Raw genomic sequence first — 21,795 nt, forward strand, 5'->3', positions numbered from 1 at the left:
GGAACCATGATGCCATAACTCAGCAAGCCCGAGTTGAAAGGAACACTGGTCCGGCCCGCTGCCACCAGAATCAGCATGATCTTTGTTATCAATGTGGAGGAATTGACTGCTGGTCCCGCACCTGTTGTGCGATAGCCTAAGCAGTAGATGAGTATTACGCCGGTCGCGGAACTCGAAATACCAACTTTATTAAAGGGTCATTTTCTATTGATTCCACACTAGAGATCATGGATTTTCAGGTAAGTTACTGAACATACCGAGGATTAGAACTCGAAGACATGGGTATAATTGGCCCCTTGTGCCATATCTATTTCATCTTAATGAATGAAACATCTTCGGATTTTGGTGATTTATGTTTTCAATTATTTTGGATTATAGAAATGTGGTTATGTTCGAATATATTTAATTCAATAAACTTATTCATACATGTGATCCATTGAATTAAATAAATGAATAGGCATATTTTGTGGGGAAGTTTGTTGTTTGGTTAAAAGTGCTATTACGCACACCATACTCCCAGATCGGAGATTTTTTTTCAAACTTATTGTCTATTCATACCTCTGTGACAACCGTATTAGGTCAATCCAACCTGATAGAGGGTTATGGCAAAATCCACTATATGTTGTCCAATGGTACTGAACCTACCATTAATGAGGCCTTATATTCTCCACGTTCCAGAAGAGCGTTATTGAGTATTAAGGATATTCGAACCAACGGTTATCACGCTGAAACCACTGAGAAAAATGAGTGTAATATCTTTGCATAACCTCCAAAGTGTGTGGCCAGAAGCGTACATTGGCGAAATTGGAATCTGTTAGCTAGAAGCTAACTAATTCAAGCAACTACTTGCTATGGCAAGACCGTTTGGGACACCCAGGTCAAAGTATGATGCACCGTATCCTCAATTCATCGCAGGTGCATCCCCTTCTGAATAAGGGTCTTGTATATAATGACACACTATGCCATACTCGTTAAGAATATTTAATACTAGACCATCAAATGCAAAGACTAGTACATACACCACCATTTTTCTGCACAGAATGCAAGGGAAATTTGTGGACATATCCAACCACCATGTGGACCATTTAAATATTAATGGTTTTGGTTGATGTATCGACAAAGTGATCACATGTTACACTATTGTCCGCAAGAAAACGCTGTTTTTGCTAAACTCTCACCCAGATCATGAAATTGAGGGTTCACCACTAGGATTATCTCATAAAGTCTATAAGACTTGATAATACCGGAGAGTTTACTATTGCATATCCATTGGGATGGATGTTGAACATATAGTTCCCTATGTTCACACCCAAGATGGTCTCGCAAATAGAATCTTGGTAATGCGCACCAAACTTCTAGTTTTTGCGTGGGGCTATGCAATCTTGCATGCAGCTATATTGGTCCCGTTGAGGCCCACTGCTACCAACCTTACTCCGCGTTACAGCTGGTGACTGGGTACGAACCTGATGTTTCGCACTTACGCGCATTTGAGTATGCAGTCCGCGTGCCAATTGTGTCGTCACAACGTACAAAATTGGGTCCTCAACAAAAGATGGGCGTGTATGTCGATTATGAATCCCATCCATTATGTGCTCTTTAGAGCCCTTGACAGGCGATCTCTTTACCGCTAGATTTGCGGATTAATTGTCACTTTGATGAGACAGTCTTCCCGCCGTTAGGGGGAGATAAGAACGTTACCGTTCCTGATGAACGACGTGAATTGACGTGGAATGTCCCCACTATGTCTCATCTTGATCCCCGAACCGCACAATGTGATAATGAAGTGCGGAGAATTCTAGATCTATAGAGTGTAGCCCAAAATATGCCAGACGCTTTCTCTGATCTAGCTAAAGTGACGAGATCACATATACCTGCTGCAAATGTGCCTGTAAGGATAGATGTCCCTATAGGACACGTCGCCCCAGATGGACGAGGTAAGACCATGGCGGCTAACCAGTCATATGTCCCTACCCAGAAGTGAGGTAGACCATTAGGTTCGAAGGATTCTTATCCCCAGAAGAGGGTATACTTGGCACAAACGAATCCTCTTGACATCGAAATCTCAAACCGATTCATCTCACGAGATAAATCCGGATTATGGGTATGTCCTAGAAGAGACCATGTTGAGGGATGCTCCAACATTTGAACCCACTCCCGAGAATAGAGAAATCTCAGTAAATTTAGTGAGATTTGGAATCGGATTGAGATTATCATCGATGATATATTTGTATTCGCAGTAGCTACCGAAATTATAAATAGCGATGACATCGAACCTCGCTCCGTTGATGAATGTCAACGTAGAGACGACTGGCCAAAAAGGAAATAAGCAATCCAGGTCAAATTAGATTCCTTGACAAAGAGAAAGCTAGGTGTTTGGACCTGTTGTTCCTACACCTCCCCGTGTTAAACCCGTAGAATTTAAATGGGTATTTGTAAGGAAGCATAATGAGAAAAACGAGATTGTGATACACAAGGCTCGTCTAGTGGCGCAAGAATTTTCTCAACTCCCTATGATTGATTATGAGGAGGCGTATTCTCCCGTAATGGACATCATAACGTTCCGCTACCTTATCAGTTTGGTAGTTTCCGAAAAACTGAATATGCAGCTTATGAATGTGGTCATAACTTATCTCTATGGGGATCACGATACAGAGATATACATGAAAGTTCCTGAATGACTTAATATACCCGATGCAAATAGTTCTAGACCACGGAACACGCTCTTCATTAGTTTTGAGGCGTTCACTTTATGGATTGAAATAATCCAGACGGAGGTGGTATAACCGTCTAAGTGAATATTTAATCGGGATGAGATATGTGAATAATAAACTATGCCCATGCGTGTTTATTAAGGAAGCAAGTTCCTAGTTTGGAATTGTGGCGGTCTATGTCAATGACATAAATTTGACTGATACTCCTGAAGAGATCAAGGAAACCGCAAAACACCTGAAGTCAGAATTTGAGATGAAAGGCCTTGGGAAACAAATTATTGTCTCGACCTGAAGTCTGAGGACAGTGCAGATGAAATTTTGGTCCATCAACCAAATTACATCTAGAAGATGTTAAGATGCTTTAATGAGGATAAAAGCAAGCACACCCATGGTCGTCTGAAGTCTAGAGAGAACCGTATCGTCCTGCAGATGATAAAGAAGAGATATTGGTGCCAGAAGTCCCATATCTAAGTGTAATAGGCGCATTATTGTACTTGGCTCAATGCCCTAGATAGGACATCTCATTCGATGTGAACTTGTTAGCTAGATATAGCTCTACGCCAACACGCCGCCACTGGAATGGCATAAAAGACATTTTTCGCTACCTTAGAGGTATGACAGATATGGGCTTATTCTATCCCTACGCATCAAGGAATGGATCAAACCCCCTTGATCCTCAGAATGATGCTTGCCTTGTTGGATATGCTGATATAGACTATCTATCAGACCCGCACAAGGCACGTTCCCAAACTGGTTATGTCTTTACCATTGGGAATACTGCAATTTCTTGGAGGTCTACGAAATAGACACTTGTTGCTACCTCTTCGAATCATGCTGAGATTCTAGCTCTTCACGAAGCAGTACGTGAATGTATATGGTTGAGAGCCATCACAAAGCATGTTCGAAGCACATGTGGATTGTATTCCACTACTAATGAACCAACCACTATCCACGAAGATAATGCTGCTTACATAGAGCAGATAAAGATGAGTTTCATCAAAGGAGACAACACCAAACATATTGCACCGAAGTTCTTCTTCAATCAGCAACAAGAAGCATCAGAAGATTGAAGTTAAGCAGACTCGATCTGAAGACAATCGTGCAGACCTCTTCACCAAGTCAGTACCAAAGTCTACATTCCAGAAGCATGTCCAAGGTATTGGTCTACATAAACTATCTGAATTACCTGAAATGTAATTTTCAGGGGGAGTCGAAATCAGGGGGAGTATCCTGAAGCATACCCACTTGACCATCGTGTACTCTTTTCGTCCTTCGTCCAGGGTTATTTTTGTCCCACTGGGTTTTGTTACCTGGCAAGGTTTTGATGAGGCACATCTTTGGCATGGTCACCCCACTTACTGCATCCGGAAGATGCTTTGATTTGACATATATGCATTTGCTCATTTTTTCCCTTCGACCATGGGTTTTCTCCCACTGGGTTTACCGGGCAAGGTTTTGGTGTAGCAACTCTAATGCATACCTCTCGTAGACATACTATCTACTTACGATGCTGATAAGAAGACTTCACCTATCTCTGTTGTGATACGACTACTCCACATTCACGCGCGTTGTGCTCTTTTTCTCCTTCGACCAAGGTTGTTTTTCTCCCACAGGGTTTTTATTACTTGGCAAGGTTTTTGACGAGGCAACTTAGAAGCGCATAGCAGAACCAACACTATTGACATAGAATATCCAAGGGGGAGTGTTGTAAATGATATGGCTATTCATGCAATAGGTATTGCTTGATGCATGCCATTACTATTGATTGGCGATTGATATGCTTCTAATTAGCGATTGACACATTCGTAATTGTATGAGTGATTGATGTTTTACCTTTTGTACACAAGATGTAGCCCTATATAAGACTCCTCATAGTGAGATGAATATGACACACTCTCCATTCTCTGCGTCTAAACTCTCTCTCTCTCAAATTATTTTATGTTTGTTTTACAACATATGTTACATATTGATCAAGTTTCTAAAATTTGTTCTTTACTTTTTGATCAAAAGGTTACGGAGCAAGATATGTCAGAGACTTTCCTTAAACCATTTGAGATGTGTGTTAAAGATGGTGATGTTAGTAGTGTAATGTGCTCCTATAACAGGATTAATGGAATACCAGCTTGTGCTGATACAAAGCTCTTGAAAGATACCATTAGAGGAGAATGGGACCTTCATGGGTATGATTTGTAGTACTTAATTTATAATTTTAAACCTAATTCAATTTTTTCTGCAACCTATAATGCAATTAACCATCTTAATTTTTATTTGTTTTGTAGATACATTGTCTCAGATTGTGACTCTCTAGAAGTAATGGTGAATGGCCATAAATGGCTTGGTGACACTGGAGTGGAGGCTTCTGCACAAGCATTAAAAGCAGGTTAATCTTTGCCATAACTCATCCAACTTCTAGCTTTTGGTTCTTGCATGCAGTTGCTGTATGGATTCATATTTATGGCTCATTCTATAAAAGACAATAGCTGCTGGTAGCATCAGATATATTTTATCCTATTATCCTATATATAGTCATGTTTATGGTCTTTGCAATTTCCTATCAAGAGTTAAATATTCGGATTCTTTGTGGATGAGCTAATCTCTAGCTTTTGGTTTTAATTAACATATCCGAGTTCAATTAACTAATATCTATATTACGTTACTATAGGGATGGATTTGGACTGTGGAAGCTACTACCCTAATTTCACTGAGTCTGCTGTGAAACAAGGGAAGGTAAAGGTCAAAGAAATAGACAATTCTTTGAAGCAGCTTTATGTGGTACTTATGAGGCTAGGCTAGGCTTTTTCAGTGAAGTTTACGGTTTTTCTGTCAACAGTTGTGTGCTTTGGTTTCACCAGCAGCTCTGATTGATAACTTGAGATATGCCAGAGTACCCCCGCTCAAAATTTCTGCTGTGTTTGGGCTTCATTGGGACAATTTCTCGAGCAATTGGCGTGCAACCCTAAACTGGTACGAACCGTGCTAATAATGCTCTGTTTTATATGTAGGTTCTGTGATCACGAGAGATCAAAAGTCTAACCTTCAATGCTATCAGAGTAATTTTATTGCTGGAACAACATCACTGCAAGAAGGTAATTTTGACTATAATAATTTCGGTTATTGGTTTAGCAATTGAGTTTGGTTTTCTTATTGAATGGTTCTAATTCCAGGTTTAACAATTGATCCATTAATGCCATCACTATGGAATAATAAACAAAGGACTTGCTAATTAAGGTGTACGTTGTATAAATCTGGATATGCTTTCCACTTCTGTTTATTTTTTTATTAATTTTTTCCTTTACTGTCTAGTATACAGATAGTAATACAGATATAAAGTTGAAATCAATTTTAACCATAAAAACTGATGTCCAGTAATACAGATACATCAGTTCCAAAATGAAAATCGATGTTACTGAAATATACAGACATCGATTTTTTGTCGAAAACGATATGTTACTGAGTACCAGACATCAGTTCCAAAATGGAAATCGATGTTACTAAAATATACAGACATCGATTTTTTGTCGAAAACGATATGTTACTAAGTACCAGACATCAGTTTCAAAATGGAAATCGATGTTACTAAAATATACAGACATCGATTTTTTGTCGAAAACGATATGTTACTGAGTACCAGACATCAGTTCCAAAATGGGAACCAATGTCTTTAACAGTATTAGTCATCGTTTCTTAAATCAATAACGATGTTAAAATGCAAACTTGTGCTGTATAATATATATTTCTTTAAGCATTAAATACAATAAAATGAGGGTTTAACAATAGTAAAACATGCAAGTTTGTTATCATTTAAACCTATTTACATCGATTTATAATGAGGAACCGATGTCTAAAATAATACTAGACATCGGCTAAAAACCGATGTCTGCATTTTCCCGATTTTTCTCATCACCCACAAAGACATCGGTCAAGTTTTTGTTAGACATCGGTTTTTGGCCGATGTCTGGTGCCAAAATTCTAGTAGTTAAACAATATTACAACTCCTAATATGGCTACACATACAAAGGGTGTAGGTACGCCATTAGGAAATGATGTCTTGGTGATACAATAATAAATCAATATGGTTGATGCTAATGAACAAAACATGTTTTGACCGAAATCTTGGTTTGGGTTCGCCACCAACCAATGAACATCTTCACTCCAAAGAAAGTGATAGATTTTTGAACGCATTTTTGCATGGTCAAAATAAGACAGTTTTCCCGCTGTTAGGGGGAGGAAAGACTACTGTCATTTGAATAACGCCGTGAATTTGTGTGGATTATATCCACCAGGTCTAAAGTTTTTTAACCTCCCAAAAAGGGAAGATCATATAAGCCCTATAGTTCTCTATATGAGATTATAAGTAAAAAGATCCACATTCGCTACATAATTTATCTATGAGAGATGATTGTCCTAGAAGCGACAATGTATGCCCCAGAAGTGGCATGGGTACCCAATATCAATAAGCTTGCTAATGCATGCATATAAGAATGTGTGAGATCTATGATTGTTAATCATCGATGATAATTTAGATTTGGTAGCTACCAAAAATCTTTAAGGGCTGTATTGATGCTATACCACGTTTCATTATGAATGTCGACAAAGTATATTATTGGCCAAATTGGAAAGAGGCAATTCCAATGAAATTGAATATTTGAAACGTGATGAAATACTTGGACCTTTAACCCTACAAGGTACAAAAGGGTATTTATCAAAAGTGAAGATAAATGATCACTATGACACAATGTCTATTTATAGAGACATGAGATTATGAATATCTTTCCTTATACGAATGACAAAATTTCTATAAATACAGTGTTACATATAGTTGTTATATTGACGAGAGATTTATGGTACATTGTCATCGTATATTATGAAGATCTTAAAGACACATTGCTAAAAGCAAAATCTCAAAAGCAGAGTGTCATTATAAGCGTATTGCTTATCAATCCTCAAGGGATTCAAATACATGAGTGATTCAAATGCATGTCCATGAAAGGTTGAAAGAGCCTGAAGCTCACTCATGGAATCAAAGAGTCTAAAGCTAGCTCATATATATGTACTCATTTCGTTCTATTTAACGCGACCTAAATTGCCTCAATGAGTACTATGACAAGACTACGAAATCGAATTCGAACTATGATTATAATGTTGCAACGTATTCTAATTTTTGCAAAGTTATGAATTACTTAAAGCTCTTAAAGAGCGTATATGAGACGTATCAATACATAAAGATATTGATGTGTATGGCTAGGTATGCCATGATGATTTTTCAATGTTTTAAACTATACAAAGTTAAATGTGTCAGTTTCTTTATATTGCTTAGCTATCACTTTATGAATTTGAGCATATGAGATTGTTTCTAACCTTATCATATGAGGTAAGGCTTATTGAAAATCGTCTAGCTTTGTTGGTATTGCTTAACCTTTGCAGGTATGAAAATTTGTGATGAGCCCCTATATGCAAAGCACACATGGTCTCACTTCAGTGATAGACACATCAAACCACTATACATGGTACATTTAGCTTTTCGCATACATAATTAAGGCTTGCAACAATCAGGGGGAGATTCTCATCAGGGGGAGCATCCAGAAGCATGTTACCTAGGACATATGCGCGTTGTGGTCTTTTTGTCATTCGACCAGGGTTATTTTTGTCCCACTGGGTTTTTGTTACCTGGCAAGGTTTTTAACGAGGCAACAATAAGCGCGTCCAATATCATCATTCATTAGTGGACATCCAAGGGGGAGTGTTGTAAATATTATTATCTATATGGTTGTCCACCTAAATACTCATTAGTTATGTATTTTGATGTAAACGCTACCTCTATATAAAAGATGCTAATGAAACTGAATGAGAACACTTCTACCTCCTCCCAACTATTCTCTCTTTATCTTCTCTCCACTTTATAACATCTAACGCTTTTTACTACATAAACACGGCATGCTTTCGACCCACGCCTTAAATTTTATTCTAAAATTGTGAGTTTTACGCGTGTATTAAATGCACGCCTTAAATGATACTCATTTACGGCACGTATTAAATGCACGCCGTAAATCACGTGTCATGAATGATCATTTTTCCTGTAGTGAGAATAAATTGTTTAATTAAGAACACTATAACTCCTATCAAGATTTCGAAGTCATCAAATCTGAGATGTAACAATACTTTATTACAAAAAAGGAAGGACGCAGTGAGAGTAATGGGGGTGCAAAACCTTGCTATTTATGTCATAGCAGAAACATAATCCAACCTTATTTAGGTTCTACATCCAAAATCAGCAACAGCGATTCAAAAAAAAAAAAAAAGGGTACAGACCTAAACACATCTTATTATTTATTAAGGTTGAAGCTTGCCAGGCTATTCGGAGCAAGTAATGACTGTTATGTCCCATTAGATCTCAAACACACAAACAAACCATACTTCCTATAAGGTTGTTTGAAAATAGAGACCATTTACTCAGCGTGGAAAGGTGAATACTAGCTTTGCATTCCATACTATGAAAATAGTAATACAGTTCAGTTGAAAGACGTTAAAGAATGGAACAAATCAGAATTGAACCATAAATTACCTGAAGCGCGAGGATATTTACTAGCTAGAACAAAGCATATTGCTTTGGCACTAATTCATTCGAATTTAAATAGATATTGTCAGAGTACATAAACTACTAAAGCATATTGCTTTGGGACTCACTCTTGGTTAGTTAATTTTTGTTTCCGATATATGTTCGATGCATGATGAAGTGCTATTTCATTAAAGTTAAAGTGTTTTAAAGTTAACGTACGCGTGAAACCTATTATTGGCTTGAGAGCGAAATGTGGCACTGACCTCCTTGGGTTCAATCCCCTTAACCTCCAGAAGGCTAGCTACACTGGTCGGATGGTATTTTGATCGCAATGACGACTCGGTTTCGTGTGTGTAGCTAGGTAGCGGCCGACGCTCTCACTACGCTTACCTGTTTTAAAATTTATGTGAGGTAAGGTTGTATAGTGAGTTTATGGGACATTCAGGCTATTCATCTTTTTCTTTTCTTTTTGAGTTTTTTTTTTTTTTTTTTTTTTCAATACTTGAAAGCCCTTCCTGTATTGAATTCTGGCCCTGCGACTGGGTAGGATGAGGAATTCCCATGCAGAGGTTTGAGTTTGAGCGTGTATGAAAGAAAGTAAAAGAAGCCAAAGTTTTATGGTTCACTTCACCGCAATATATTATATACTAGAAATTTTGCCCGCGCTTTGCCGCGGTATTTAGTGTTATCAATGAATTATAAGCCTTGATTGAGCTAAAAATGACCTTAGTATCAATTGAAACTTAAAGCCAAATTATTTTCATTCACATGTTAATATAATATACTAATATACAAAATTTAGAAAGAAAAAACTCACTCAAGAGCAGAATTTTAGATAACTGAATGGAACAGTTTTGGATCAAAATTTTGGCAGCCACTTCTTCTGAAACAAAGCTAAACGAAGCTCTAAAAATTGACCAAAATCTTGGATCTCTCCTAAGGTTCAGTGCATCATTGTCATTATGAAGTTCTACCAATCTCAGTCCCTGCAAGATAAAATGGTTGATCATTAAATTTCACGATGCATATTTGACAAATATTTCTCAATATAATATGGAATTAGTCCCCGCAAAATAAAATGGTTGATCATTAAATTTCACGATGCATATTTGACAAATATTTCTCAATATATATATAATATGGAATTATAGCAAGAGCTAGAGTAAGTGTTAATACTTACAAAGAAATGTGGGGAGTAAGGAAATGCAGCAACATAGCTTGCCTGATGCCTCGTGAATGATATGATTCAGTTGAAGTCAGTCTGCAAAAAAATTGCATAGGTTAAGTAATTGATATGATAATATTATCACTTGCTGATATAAATTGTTTCCCAATGTCCTCAAATTTCTGAATCTCTGCATGAGTATATACACAATTTAATTAAGAACAGCGATACCATGCACCAGTGAAAGGCACAGTCTTTCACCTGCTCTTCTACTACAAAAAACTCTATGACTAGCTACCGAACCCGAGTGGCTAGAGGAACCTTACCGAGCTCTATATACTAATATCAGTAAAAGAAAGCAACTACCAAACAATAATAATTGAGGGATAACAAAGTCTCTTTAGCATAGTGATGACCTGGTTTCGATCCCAGCAACAGCGGAACAGAAAAATATCTCCCAAGTCCTAAGACATAGGCTAAAGGTCGTATAATTTGGTTCGTAAAATCAATCAACTGTAAATGAGCTCGAGATCATTCAAATGCAAATTAAATTGTTATATATATAATATGACAGATCATATATATTAACAAATAACAACTGATATTGTGTCACAGAAGAACTATGTGATTCTTTGCTCTTTAGATTGTGGGTCTCCCAGCTTTGGAAAAATTCAAATATGCGGAAGAGATTTAGCAACCGTCTTTCATATGACCTCAGAACATACTTGCAAGAATACTACCAGACTATCTGATAACTTGTCTCATAGATCAGCACCTTCTGCCAGGCATGTGTGCACTTCAATCAAGTTTCAACTAACAATTAAAGCAGAGACTTGAGAGATTCCGAATTAGCTTCCGCTGTCTGTTATCAAAGTGCAAGATTTGCATTTGGAGTTTGTAATACTTATGCAAGGATGCAAACAAAATTGGTGTGATTGCAAAAGTACACGATGACTGAGAGTCGATGAGTGCGTCTGAGAAATAGACATGAGAAACAGTGTAGTTCCAGTTCCAAGACCATTCATTTCAACTATCCTGATGGTGATCGAAAGCAAATACCATTCCTCTGAAATGGTGCTCATTAAAATTATCATTTATAGCAAACCAAAAATATTTAAGAAAAAATTCAGTCACCGTCCCCAAACTATACTGCCAATGCCAATTTGATACCCGAACTCTCAAAAGTATCAATGTGATACCAAAAGACATATTTTGACATCAACGTGATGCTTCCGTCCAAAATTTGTGACGGTTCCGTTAAAAAAGTGACGTGGCAAGCACATGAAGACCAAAAACAAAGAAAGAGACCAATGTACCCTTTTCTTTTGTTAATTCATTTTTTTTCTTTTTCTTTTTCCTTCTTCATCTTCTTCTTCTTCTTCTTCTTCTCTGATGATTTGGGAATTTTCCCATAAAACTTGACATCATCATCATCATCGACTCATGCTTAAGCCTACTTCACTACTACCCCAGCTCCTCATATGCCCATGAAGAGGTGGTCTTTGGGACCTAAAGGGACTGCCTAGATTTGAAAACACCCTAAAATCTAGAGGCGAAGTTGGGCTTCTAACTGAATCAAAATTTGTTAAACCTATAGGACTCAACCCCACAAACAGACCAGGGACAATGAAAAAAAAAAAAATATTGCTTTTCAAATTCGGTCTAAGAACATCAGACCGGAAATGTGACTCAGACCGAGCATTAGAAATTGGCATATGCCCTATTTGGTGTTGATCTTGATCCTTTTGAGTTGATCTGGTCCTCTTCCTCAGCATTATCTCAAAATCCCCAATTAAGCACCAAAAAGCCCTCTTTTTCTGTATCAAAACCAACGAAGTTCAAATCAATACAAGAACTAATCAACAATCAATAGCTTATAGTCATCCAGAACATCACAATCCATGAGCTACATTGTACAAAACAAATACAACTAACACGATTAAACCTCTCACATACATAACCCTGTTTTCTTTATAGCATCAACCAAATTCCAAAAACCCTTCACAAAACCAATATATTATAACTTGAAGCTCAATCTCTCACCTTCACATGAGAAAACCCAATCCGGAAACCTCCTTGCAATCTTTGAGCAAATGTCCTCTTCCCCAATTTCCCATCCTCTCCAGCCAAAACTTGTCGCTCATCGCCAACGTCATCATCATCATGGCCACGGCGGTCATCAAAATTGAGAGGGCTCAGGAAAGGTAGATCGAGAAGGCGAACGAGAGGGGTCTGACGACGGCGGGTGTGGGCTCGGATCAGGTCGGCGATGGGCGAAGCGATTGGGGAGTCGAATGAAGTGTTGGGCCCAATGAGCTCGGAGTTTTGTGGTGGTTCGGCGTCGGAGTTGAGGTTCGGAGGTTGTCATTGGAGAGGTCGATGAATTCCCAGAGAGTCTTGATCGGAGTCTTCAAATTGCAAGAATTCGAAATCTTCGAAGCTACTAGCGGAACTTGCCATGGTTGATTTTGGTTTCCGATTTGAGAATGAAATTTTGGGGCTTATTCAGTTTAATTTTGACAGAGAGAGAGAGAGAGAGTTGAAATTTTGGGGTTCTTCCTGGGGTTCATGTTCTTCGGTTCAAGTTGAAGATAAAAGCATACATTTTTTTTAAATATATATATATATATATATATATATATATATATATATAAATATATATATCTATATATATATCTATATATATAAATATATATAACAAAATTGGTGTAAAAGTACGACTTTGCCCTTAAAAATCTGTCACATGTATGACACGTGATCATTTTTAATGGAACCATCACAAATTTTGGACGGAAGCATCACGTCGATGTCAAAATATATCTTTAGGTATCACATTGATACTTTTGAGAGTTCGGGTATCAAATTCGCCTTAGCAGCATAGTTTGGGGACGGTGACTGAATTTTTCTAAAAAAAAAAAAATAGGATATGCACTTGTGCAATGAGCAATTATTCTATAAATGCACGACAATTTTTACTATAAACTAAGAGATTAGATGAAGGACCATTGTCACTTGAATGAAGCAAACCAATGATTCCTATAGGCAACTGGGTTATCTTTTTTTTTTTTTTTTTTTTTTTTTGGTGTGGACTGGATTATCTTCTGAACCATAAAGAAATTAAGATACCTCATTCAGCACCAACGGCAACTGATCAACCAATTTAGTGAGTGAATTTAGAGTTTCCTTTTCATTTTCTGGTAGAACTGCATGCATCAACTATATAGACTGTTTCTCTCAAAAAAAAACTATATAGACTGTCCCTTACTTTGAGAGCATGTGATGATTATAATATATGTTGGAATTTCGGATATAGGTTGCTAAAATCTAACAAAATCCGAGTCTCGGAGCTGTTCAAAAGGAAAAACAAAATTTATGATATAGACCAAAAATCTGGAAACAAAAGGTTCATTTCAATCAATATTATCCAACTCTTCAATTAAGCATAAACACAGCAAAGTGACTAACTGAATTTAACTTTCAACAAACTCGGAATCGAAATTATGAAATTAGAGAATCAAATTCAATCACCCAAGACAACCCCCAATTCAGTAACCATAACCCTAAAAGCTAATCAAACAAAATTAAGGCCCCGAAATCAAAACCCAACCCAACAAAACTCAATTCCCAGTTTCCGAAACCCTAAATCACAAGCAGAAAGCGATAAAGATAAGAAAAACGCACCAAGATTAGATTGAAGAGCGTGGCCTGGTCAACCTTGACGAAATCCTGGTCCCAAATCTTGAGCTCGTCCTCGGTGGATAATATGGAAGTCTTGCGTGGCCTGGATCCAAGCACACCGACATGCCACCGCCGCAATCGGATCCATAGTCGGCACCACCAATCAGCATAGAAACTCCCACCCTGCTTGGATCAGACCACGCAGATTCTGCGTGGGGCGTAGGTCTGGATCCAAGCAGGGTGGGATAGTTTCTATGCTGTTTGGTGGTGCCGACTATGGATCCGATTGCGGCGGTGGCATGTCGGTGATGGGGCTCCGACACGGGTGGGGTGGTGGTGCGGTGGGTTTGGTGACGGCGTGGTGATGGTGGTGCAGCTGCTGATTTGGGTCAAGGAGGATGGGCTGATTGTTCTCTCTGCGGCCTTGGGCTTCTGGAAATTTCCGTCTTCAGATGCAGACGGGAGGAGGGCGAAAGAAGAAAAAAAAAAGGTGAGCCTGATACGAATGGCAACGACGTGATTACAAAAAAAACAGGGACAAAATCGTCTTTTCTGTCCTTTATGAACAGTAGAGTAACAGTAACCGGGCTTTAGTATATTAGTAATTAGTGCCTGGGCTTGCAGAGGAAAACAGTGCGTCAAAGTCTGATGGATCGACCCACTTGCGCGCCATGAGCTCGATCATGAGAAGCTGTCGGCACCAGACATTGCAGCCCCATCATCTGACCTCAATCATCTAATCTAGGTATATAGATAAATAAATTAACTAGTACTTACTAAGTCTAGAGAGAGAGAGAGGGAAGTCTTAGAGAGAGAGAGAGTCAAATACTCCCAATTGCAGTGAGAATGTGAGATAGCTGAGCCAGATGGGGCACGCTTTGCAACACGCCAACACCGACCCCTCCCCTCCATGGTATCCCATTTATTTCAACTTCAGAAATAGAAGAAAATTAATATACAAGGATTTAATGACCAAGATGGCTTGCAGTAACATTTTGAAACTATATAGTTGCATGGTTTTATTTTTCTCCAAAGAAACATATAAATATATATATATATAGATCTGTATATATATATATATATATTATAATTAATTAATAATACTTTGCAGCTCTTTTTTTCTGGTGAGTCTTTCTTCTAAAGGGAGACTGTATAACTTTTAATCATAAAACAGATCATTGATAGTTGAGAGATCCGTCTTGTTTACATTAATTTCAACCATAAGATAACATCATTGTTAGTATATACATTTAGCATTATTACTATGTTTTGATGTCTTATGATCTTTAATGGTTTATTAGGATCAGTTATAAATTTGATTAAAAAGAACTAAGGACAAAATCGCATAACAAACCCAAAGCCATTAACGCTCTTGGGCAATCTAGCTAGGCTAAGCTTGTTCTAGATATAGGCTGGAAGTTCATTTTTCTCCAAGTTTTTTTTTTTTTTTTTTTTCTAGAAGTGACATTTTGTTTGTAACATAATTGTGTGTTTAGATGAGCGGCTTGTCTTCCACGACACAAGAAGACTTTCGTTACAAAGTGACATGTGTGCTTTAATGAGCATTACTTGACGAAGTGGCATGGGAGTTAAAATTTTAGTGTATCTACGTCATATGTAGTGTTTTAGCTATTGATTTGTTTAATTAACAGTTTTTTTATTAACGCAAGTAAACTTTTTTTTTTTTTTTTGGCAAAAGTGTTTTGTTTTGTTTTAATAATAGGAAAATCTTAATTTTATAAGAAGTGGAAATCATATCTCAGTGTGAAACTATTTGTCATTAGCAGTTTGACATGTCTATTAAGAAAACATTACCTTGTACAATCGAAAACATATCACTACAGTTGCATTTGTGGGTTTATTTATTAGCTTATCAAAGTCGTCGTACGAGTTCTTCTTCCAAAAGCTTGGAAAAGGTCCTAATTAATTGGCATAATAATGGACAAGCATTAAATTTCAATTTCCGTGTGTTGACTTTCTCTATTAGTTGACAACTTGCATCACCTCTCCTCCTCTCATATATAAGCCTTCTCTTCCCGGCCAAAGATATAGCCAAACTTCAACTGTTTGACAATTTTGAGAGTCAGATCTCTTCATTCAATTAAGTGTGTCCAATTTTGAGCTTTATCTTCCTGTCCAGAAGTCATCGTCTCTCCAATTCTCTCTAGCTTGTTTACTTTTCCAACACTTCCACATCACTTCCTTGCTATAATTAGTACAATTACCTCCTTGCTTTCTTCTGTACAAGAAGCCTAAAATGGAGGCCGAATTTGATATTCCGTCCCACTTTCTCTGCCCCATCTCTCTTGAAGTCATGAGAGATCCCGTCACGGTCTCTACTGGGATTACATACGATCGGGAAAGCATCGAGAGATGGTTATCGTCCGGCAAGAACAAGGCTTGCCCTGTCACCAAACAACAATTGTTCGACGCAGATCTCACTCCCAACCACAATCTTCGTCGCATAATCCAAGCTTGGTGCACCCTCAACGCATCTCATGGGGTCGAGCGGATACCAACGCCAACATCGCAGCTTGACAAGACCCAGATCGTTAAGCTGATCGACCAAGCGAGGAAGCTCCCCCACACGCAGCTCCAATGCCTCAAAAGGCTCAGATCCCTGGCCGTAAACCACGGTGAAAGAAACAAGAACTCTTTGGAGGCAGCAGGAGCAGTAGAATACGTTGCTTCTTTGATAAGCAACGCCGACCAATCCATAATGAAAGTGGCTGTCGAAGTCTTGTGCCATCTCAGAAGCTCGGAATCTCGTCTCAAAGATCTAATGAGCAAAGATGGGGAGAAGATCATAGATTCATTGGTGCAAGTATTAAAACGAGGTGATTACCAATCTCGAGCTCATGCAACTATTTTATTGAGGTCTGTTTTCGAATTGGCAAATCCGATGCGGTTGATGAGTGCCACAGTTGAGTTATTCATCGAGACTATGAATGTGGTACGAGATCAGATCTCACAGCAAGCATTTAAAGCTGCATTGAAGCTTCTTTTGGAGCTATGTCCATGGGGAAGGAACCGAATAAAGGCCGTGGAAGGAGGCGCAGTTTCGATCCTCATAGAGGCTCTTCTCGAGACTCAAGAGAAGAGGGCATGTGAGCTGATACTAATCTCTTTGGACCAGCTCTGTCGATGCGCGGAAGGGCGAGCCGAGTTATTGAGGCACGCGGCGGGGCTAGCCATCGTGTCCAAGAAGATATTTAGGGTTTCGCACGTGGCGAGCGACAGGGCGGTGAGGATATTGTTTTCCATTTGTAGATTCTCTGCAACTTCTGCAGTTGTTATGGAAATGTTGCAAGTAGGTGTGGTGGCCAAGTTGTGTTTAGTGCTTCAAGTGGATTGTAGGTTTAAGACCAAAGAGAAGGCTAGGGAGATTCTCGAATTGCACTCTAGGGTTTGGAAGAGTTCTCCATGCGTTCCTGCTCATTTGTTGTCCTTTTATCCACCAACATCGTCTTCCACATAACGATCAGATCATAGCTATTGTTTTTGTGCAGAATTTATTCTTGGAGCTAAGCATGTAGCTCAGTTTTGGAGGTATACAGTGGGGTTTTTATTGAATCAGGAGTTCAAGAATAGAAAATAATATCCCTCAAATGATGTTTTAGTGTCTTCGTAGAAATTTGTACTCTATATATATATATATATATATATATATTTTTTAAATAGAAGTTGAATTCATTAGATCAACAGCAAAAATGCTGAAGTCTACCAAACTTACATACGAAATCCGGCAAGAAAATCCGGAGTAACCTACCTAAGCTAAAGCAAACCTTTAAAGATCACTGGGTCGCTCACATTTAAGCGAGCCTATACAAGAATGAAAAAACCTCGCCTCCTACGGAAAATAAATCATTTAACTAGCCCTCACTTGCCAATCAAGCAATTGTGGTACAAGCAAGAGACTAGAAACGTCATAGAAGACTCATAGAAGTTAAGCCAACCTTACACAGACTCATACCCTAATACATTAGGGCCCCAATTGCCTTGACCCAAGCCCAAGTCCAGTCTTGTCTAGCAGAAAGAAAATCAAACAGGCCCATCAGCCCAAGATTGAGCCTAGGCCCAAACCCAAGCCAGCAGAATAGGAGCCTCATCTTGCTCCTTTGCCTCCGCCGCCGCCATGTCCTTCGGCGGCAAGCCCTTCGACCACAGCTCTGGTGGCCGGCCGTTCCAACAGTGCAACACCATCAAGCCTGGTGCCTCTCTGCTACACGTAACCGAGAATCAAGTACTCACTCAAAAGAACCGCCCGGAATCAAGAAGAAGATACCCGAGCCTGCACTGAGAATTGTTGTGAAATTTTAGTTAAAACTCGCAAGCGCACGAATCGTCGTTAGTATAGTGTGCAAGTACGAGGTCGTTCCAACTGAGGATTGATAATTAATTTAAATCCTAACCTAATTAATCCAAACACAAAAACACATAAACAATCAAACTAAAGAAGATATGGTTATAAGGTTTTTTCAATAAACAAATAATTTGAGAATTAAAGAAACAAACAAATAATGATAAAACCTAGGGTTTCGAAATGAACCACTAACAATCCTATTTATGTTTCAATGTAATTAACAGATTCTTTTGTTCCTTTTGATGACAATTCCCGTATCTAAGTCCAGGTACGGCACTTAGACCATAGCTTTCCTTAAGTGTATGATTATCTCCAGGTACGGCAGAGGTCGTATATCCTAACATGCAGTTTATCCAGGTACGGCATAAATTTAACACTTAGGACTCATTACGTTCTAGAAAACAAGAGAATCATGCAAATCATTACTTCAGGTATGACAATAATGTAATTCACAACTCTTAATCACAAGAAGCTAATTTGAATTATATTGCAGGTACGCCTCAAATTCATCTTCTAATTACTAGATGCAAAGCCCTAAGGTGATCAATCAAATAACTTAAACATAAAGCATCAATTCAAATAGTGACTAAGAATTCATCATAAAGAAACTATAAATCCATCAATAAATCATCAAAGTACATAAGCAATCATGATAGGACATCATCTTAACCCTAGAAAAAGTTTAACAAAATATAACTAAAAAAAAAACATAAAAAGAATGGAAAGGAAAAGAAGGGGAAGATCGATGAGTCGTCTCCGCTCCTTAGGCGTCTACATTGTGCTCCGAGACTCTCATCTCATGTAAATTCGTGCTCCCTTATATAGGGAAGATTTCTGCTCATCTTTGGCTTCATGTTTCCTTGTAAAACTTGGGTTTAGATTCCTTTCTTCATTTGGAATGGGAAAACCTTGAAATATCTCTTGTAGAAGTAAGAATAAGTTCATCATTGAATCCTCATCTGAATTAACTTCCTTGAAACATTAGGATTGATGATGTTGTGCCACGAAACTTGAGTTCTCCACGAATGGTTGTAAATTCCCGAGCATATTTCCTGTCCGACCTATCTTCACTCAAATAATCATAACTTACTCTAGAAGAATCGAAATCGAGATCCGTAAAATTCTACAGAAAGTAGACATCCGTAGCTTTCGATGCATATAAGGCTCATTGTCTGATTCGATTTGAGTAACTCCCAGTAATTCGGCGAAGTTGGATGTTCTGCACAGACAGATTCCCAGTCTCATATTGCACATTGTCTTTTCAATCCTACTTAGCTCATTTTGGCTTCTTTTCTTCTTTCTATGTAACAAACCTACAAAAACACTAAAAGATGTAAATGAATCATAAATAAGGAGAACTAAACATAAAAACCAAGATTAAGAGGCATAAAAATATATGACAATATGAGCACATCAAGAATCGGCCGGAAAAGGAATCCCCGCCGCTCTAAAGATCCACACGTTCGGGAGGGCTCCGCCGCTGTGCTAAGCCTAGAAACCGCCGAGCCCTACACCGGAAGCACCACCACAATCAACTGCTCAGATCCCGATCTACACCAACCCAGAGCCCGATTGGAACAATCCGGAACCACACCGCCGCCGCCGAACCAGACCCGATCCAGGCCCAATTCCGCACCGCCGCCGCAGCCTTGCCTGGTCTGAGGAGTGAAGGTTCACCGCCGCCAGCAACACGAAACCTAGGTTTCGTAAAACTAAGGTCACTCCAAGAAAATCGGAGGCCTCTTTGTACTCTCTATATTGTTTCTTTATTTCTTGGAATAATGAAAAGTTATAAATTAAAATTGCTTAAGTTAAATTTTAAAAATAACGCTGTTATCAGAGGATATTAAATTACCCTAAATCACTACTCCTTATAGTGTAATGAAGTTTGTTATACATGTTCTTTTCAAAGACATTACATTAATTTATCAAACAAATCTATAGTAAGAGAAATTTTATTCACACACCAAATTTTTTTTTTTTGGTAATTTTTTCCATCTACATATTGATCTTCCTTCAATCCGTCTCATTCTCAATATTGCTCCACTTACAATTATGGAATTCAGGTGAACTCAAAATCGAAGTGGAATAATACAAGATCGATCACAATCTTCTATTCAAACCGTTTCATCACTTGGTCACTAGGCAATTAGTTAATTAACTTCAAATTGAATGCAATTCAACAAAACTTCATGGAAGAAAACTATCTTAACAAAACTGTATAAGCCAACTAACCCAATCAAGCTGATCAATTCGTTCTCATCAAAATTAGTGTCATAGAAATCATGAAGAACATCAAGACTAAAGATCAATTCTTGTAGTTTTCATAGGAAAGATAAACCATAATTTTTAACAATTAATCTGGAAAAATAAGACTAGATACAAATATTGGTGTACGTAGGAGAAGAAAAAAAGTTTTGCCCCCTTGATTTCATAGCTCGTCAACCCAGTTTGCAACTTCTATCTTGTTCACAGCGTCTCTCTCCTTGATTTATATTTATTTTTATTTTTTATTTATTTACGTTCTTGAAAGGGTATTAGGGGAATTTAGTTTTACCAAAAAAGAAAAGCTAAATGGGAATGTGTATGAAGAAAAAAGGGACATGTAAATAAAATCATTCCTACAGTAAAGCTTCATTTAAAAATTTTATACTTCTTCCCACTGATGGAAATTCGCTCTCGAACATTTAAGGATACCGATATTTTCAACGAATTTTTTATTTTTCAGACCATCAATATTTCCTCGATACTTGATATTTGATAATTGTTTGAAGCCCATCGTTCTCTGTTGCCCATATATATATATATATATACGGAGCCGTTCGAGAGTGGACGTCCGCAACCCAGAAAAAGTGCGGACGTCGCTGCTCCGGCCTCGATCGAGCGGCGACGGCACGGCACGGCTTGCCGGAGGGAGGCCAGGGGTCGTGCGGAGGGGTCTTCGGTCGGGTGGAGTCGCCGGCGACGGGTTTTTCGGTGCTGCACAGAACCTGCAGTTGCAGGTGAGGTGGCTGCCCAGAAACCGGTAAGCCCGACCTCCTCCGACCTCGAACGGTGCCCAGAACGGTCCGGGACGCCTCTGGCCTCCCTCCTGCAAGCCCCGCGCTGCCGTCGCCGCTGGAAGCCGCCTGCTGCGTCGACGTCCGCACTTTAGCGACAGTGCGGACGTCCGCCCTTGATCGGGCCTGTATATATATATATATATATATATATATATATATATATATATATACAGGCCGGTTCTGAAGCGGACGTCCGCACTTTGCTAAAGTGCGGACGGCGACGCAGCAGCGGCGTTCCAGGCGGCGACGGCGGCTTGGGG

General features: G+C 38.7%; 1 protein-coding gene across 1 annotated transcript; it reads left to right on the plus strand.

Annotated features, from left to right (window-relative positions):
• Positions 1–16,225: 16,225 nt before the first annotated feature.
• On the plus strand, positions 16,226–17,697 carry LOC133733839 (E3 ubiquitin-protein ligase PUB23-like). The gene has a single exon (XM_062161483.1). It carries the CDS (start codon positions 16,368–16,370, stop codon positions 17,586–17,588), a length of 1,221 nt encoding a protein of 406 aa, XP_062017467.1. The 5' UTR covers positions 16,226–16,367; the 3' UTR covers positions 17,589–17,697.
• Positions 17,698–21,795: the final 4,098 nt, after the last annotated feature.

This window comes from Rosa rugosa, chromosome 2 (genome assembly GCF_958449725.1).
Source record: "Rosa rugosa chromosome 2, drRosRugo1.1, whole genome shotgun sequence".
Classification (NCBI taxonomy): Eukaryota; Viridiplantae; Streptophyta; class Magnoliopsida; order Rosales; family Rosaceae; genus Rosa; species Rosa rugosa.

Excerpts from the sequence above, each read along its gene's own strand:
- LOC133733839 (XM_062161483.1), top strand. The coding sequence starts at position 16,368 with ATGGAGGCCGAATTTGATATTCCGTCCCACTTTCTCTGCCCCATCTCT.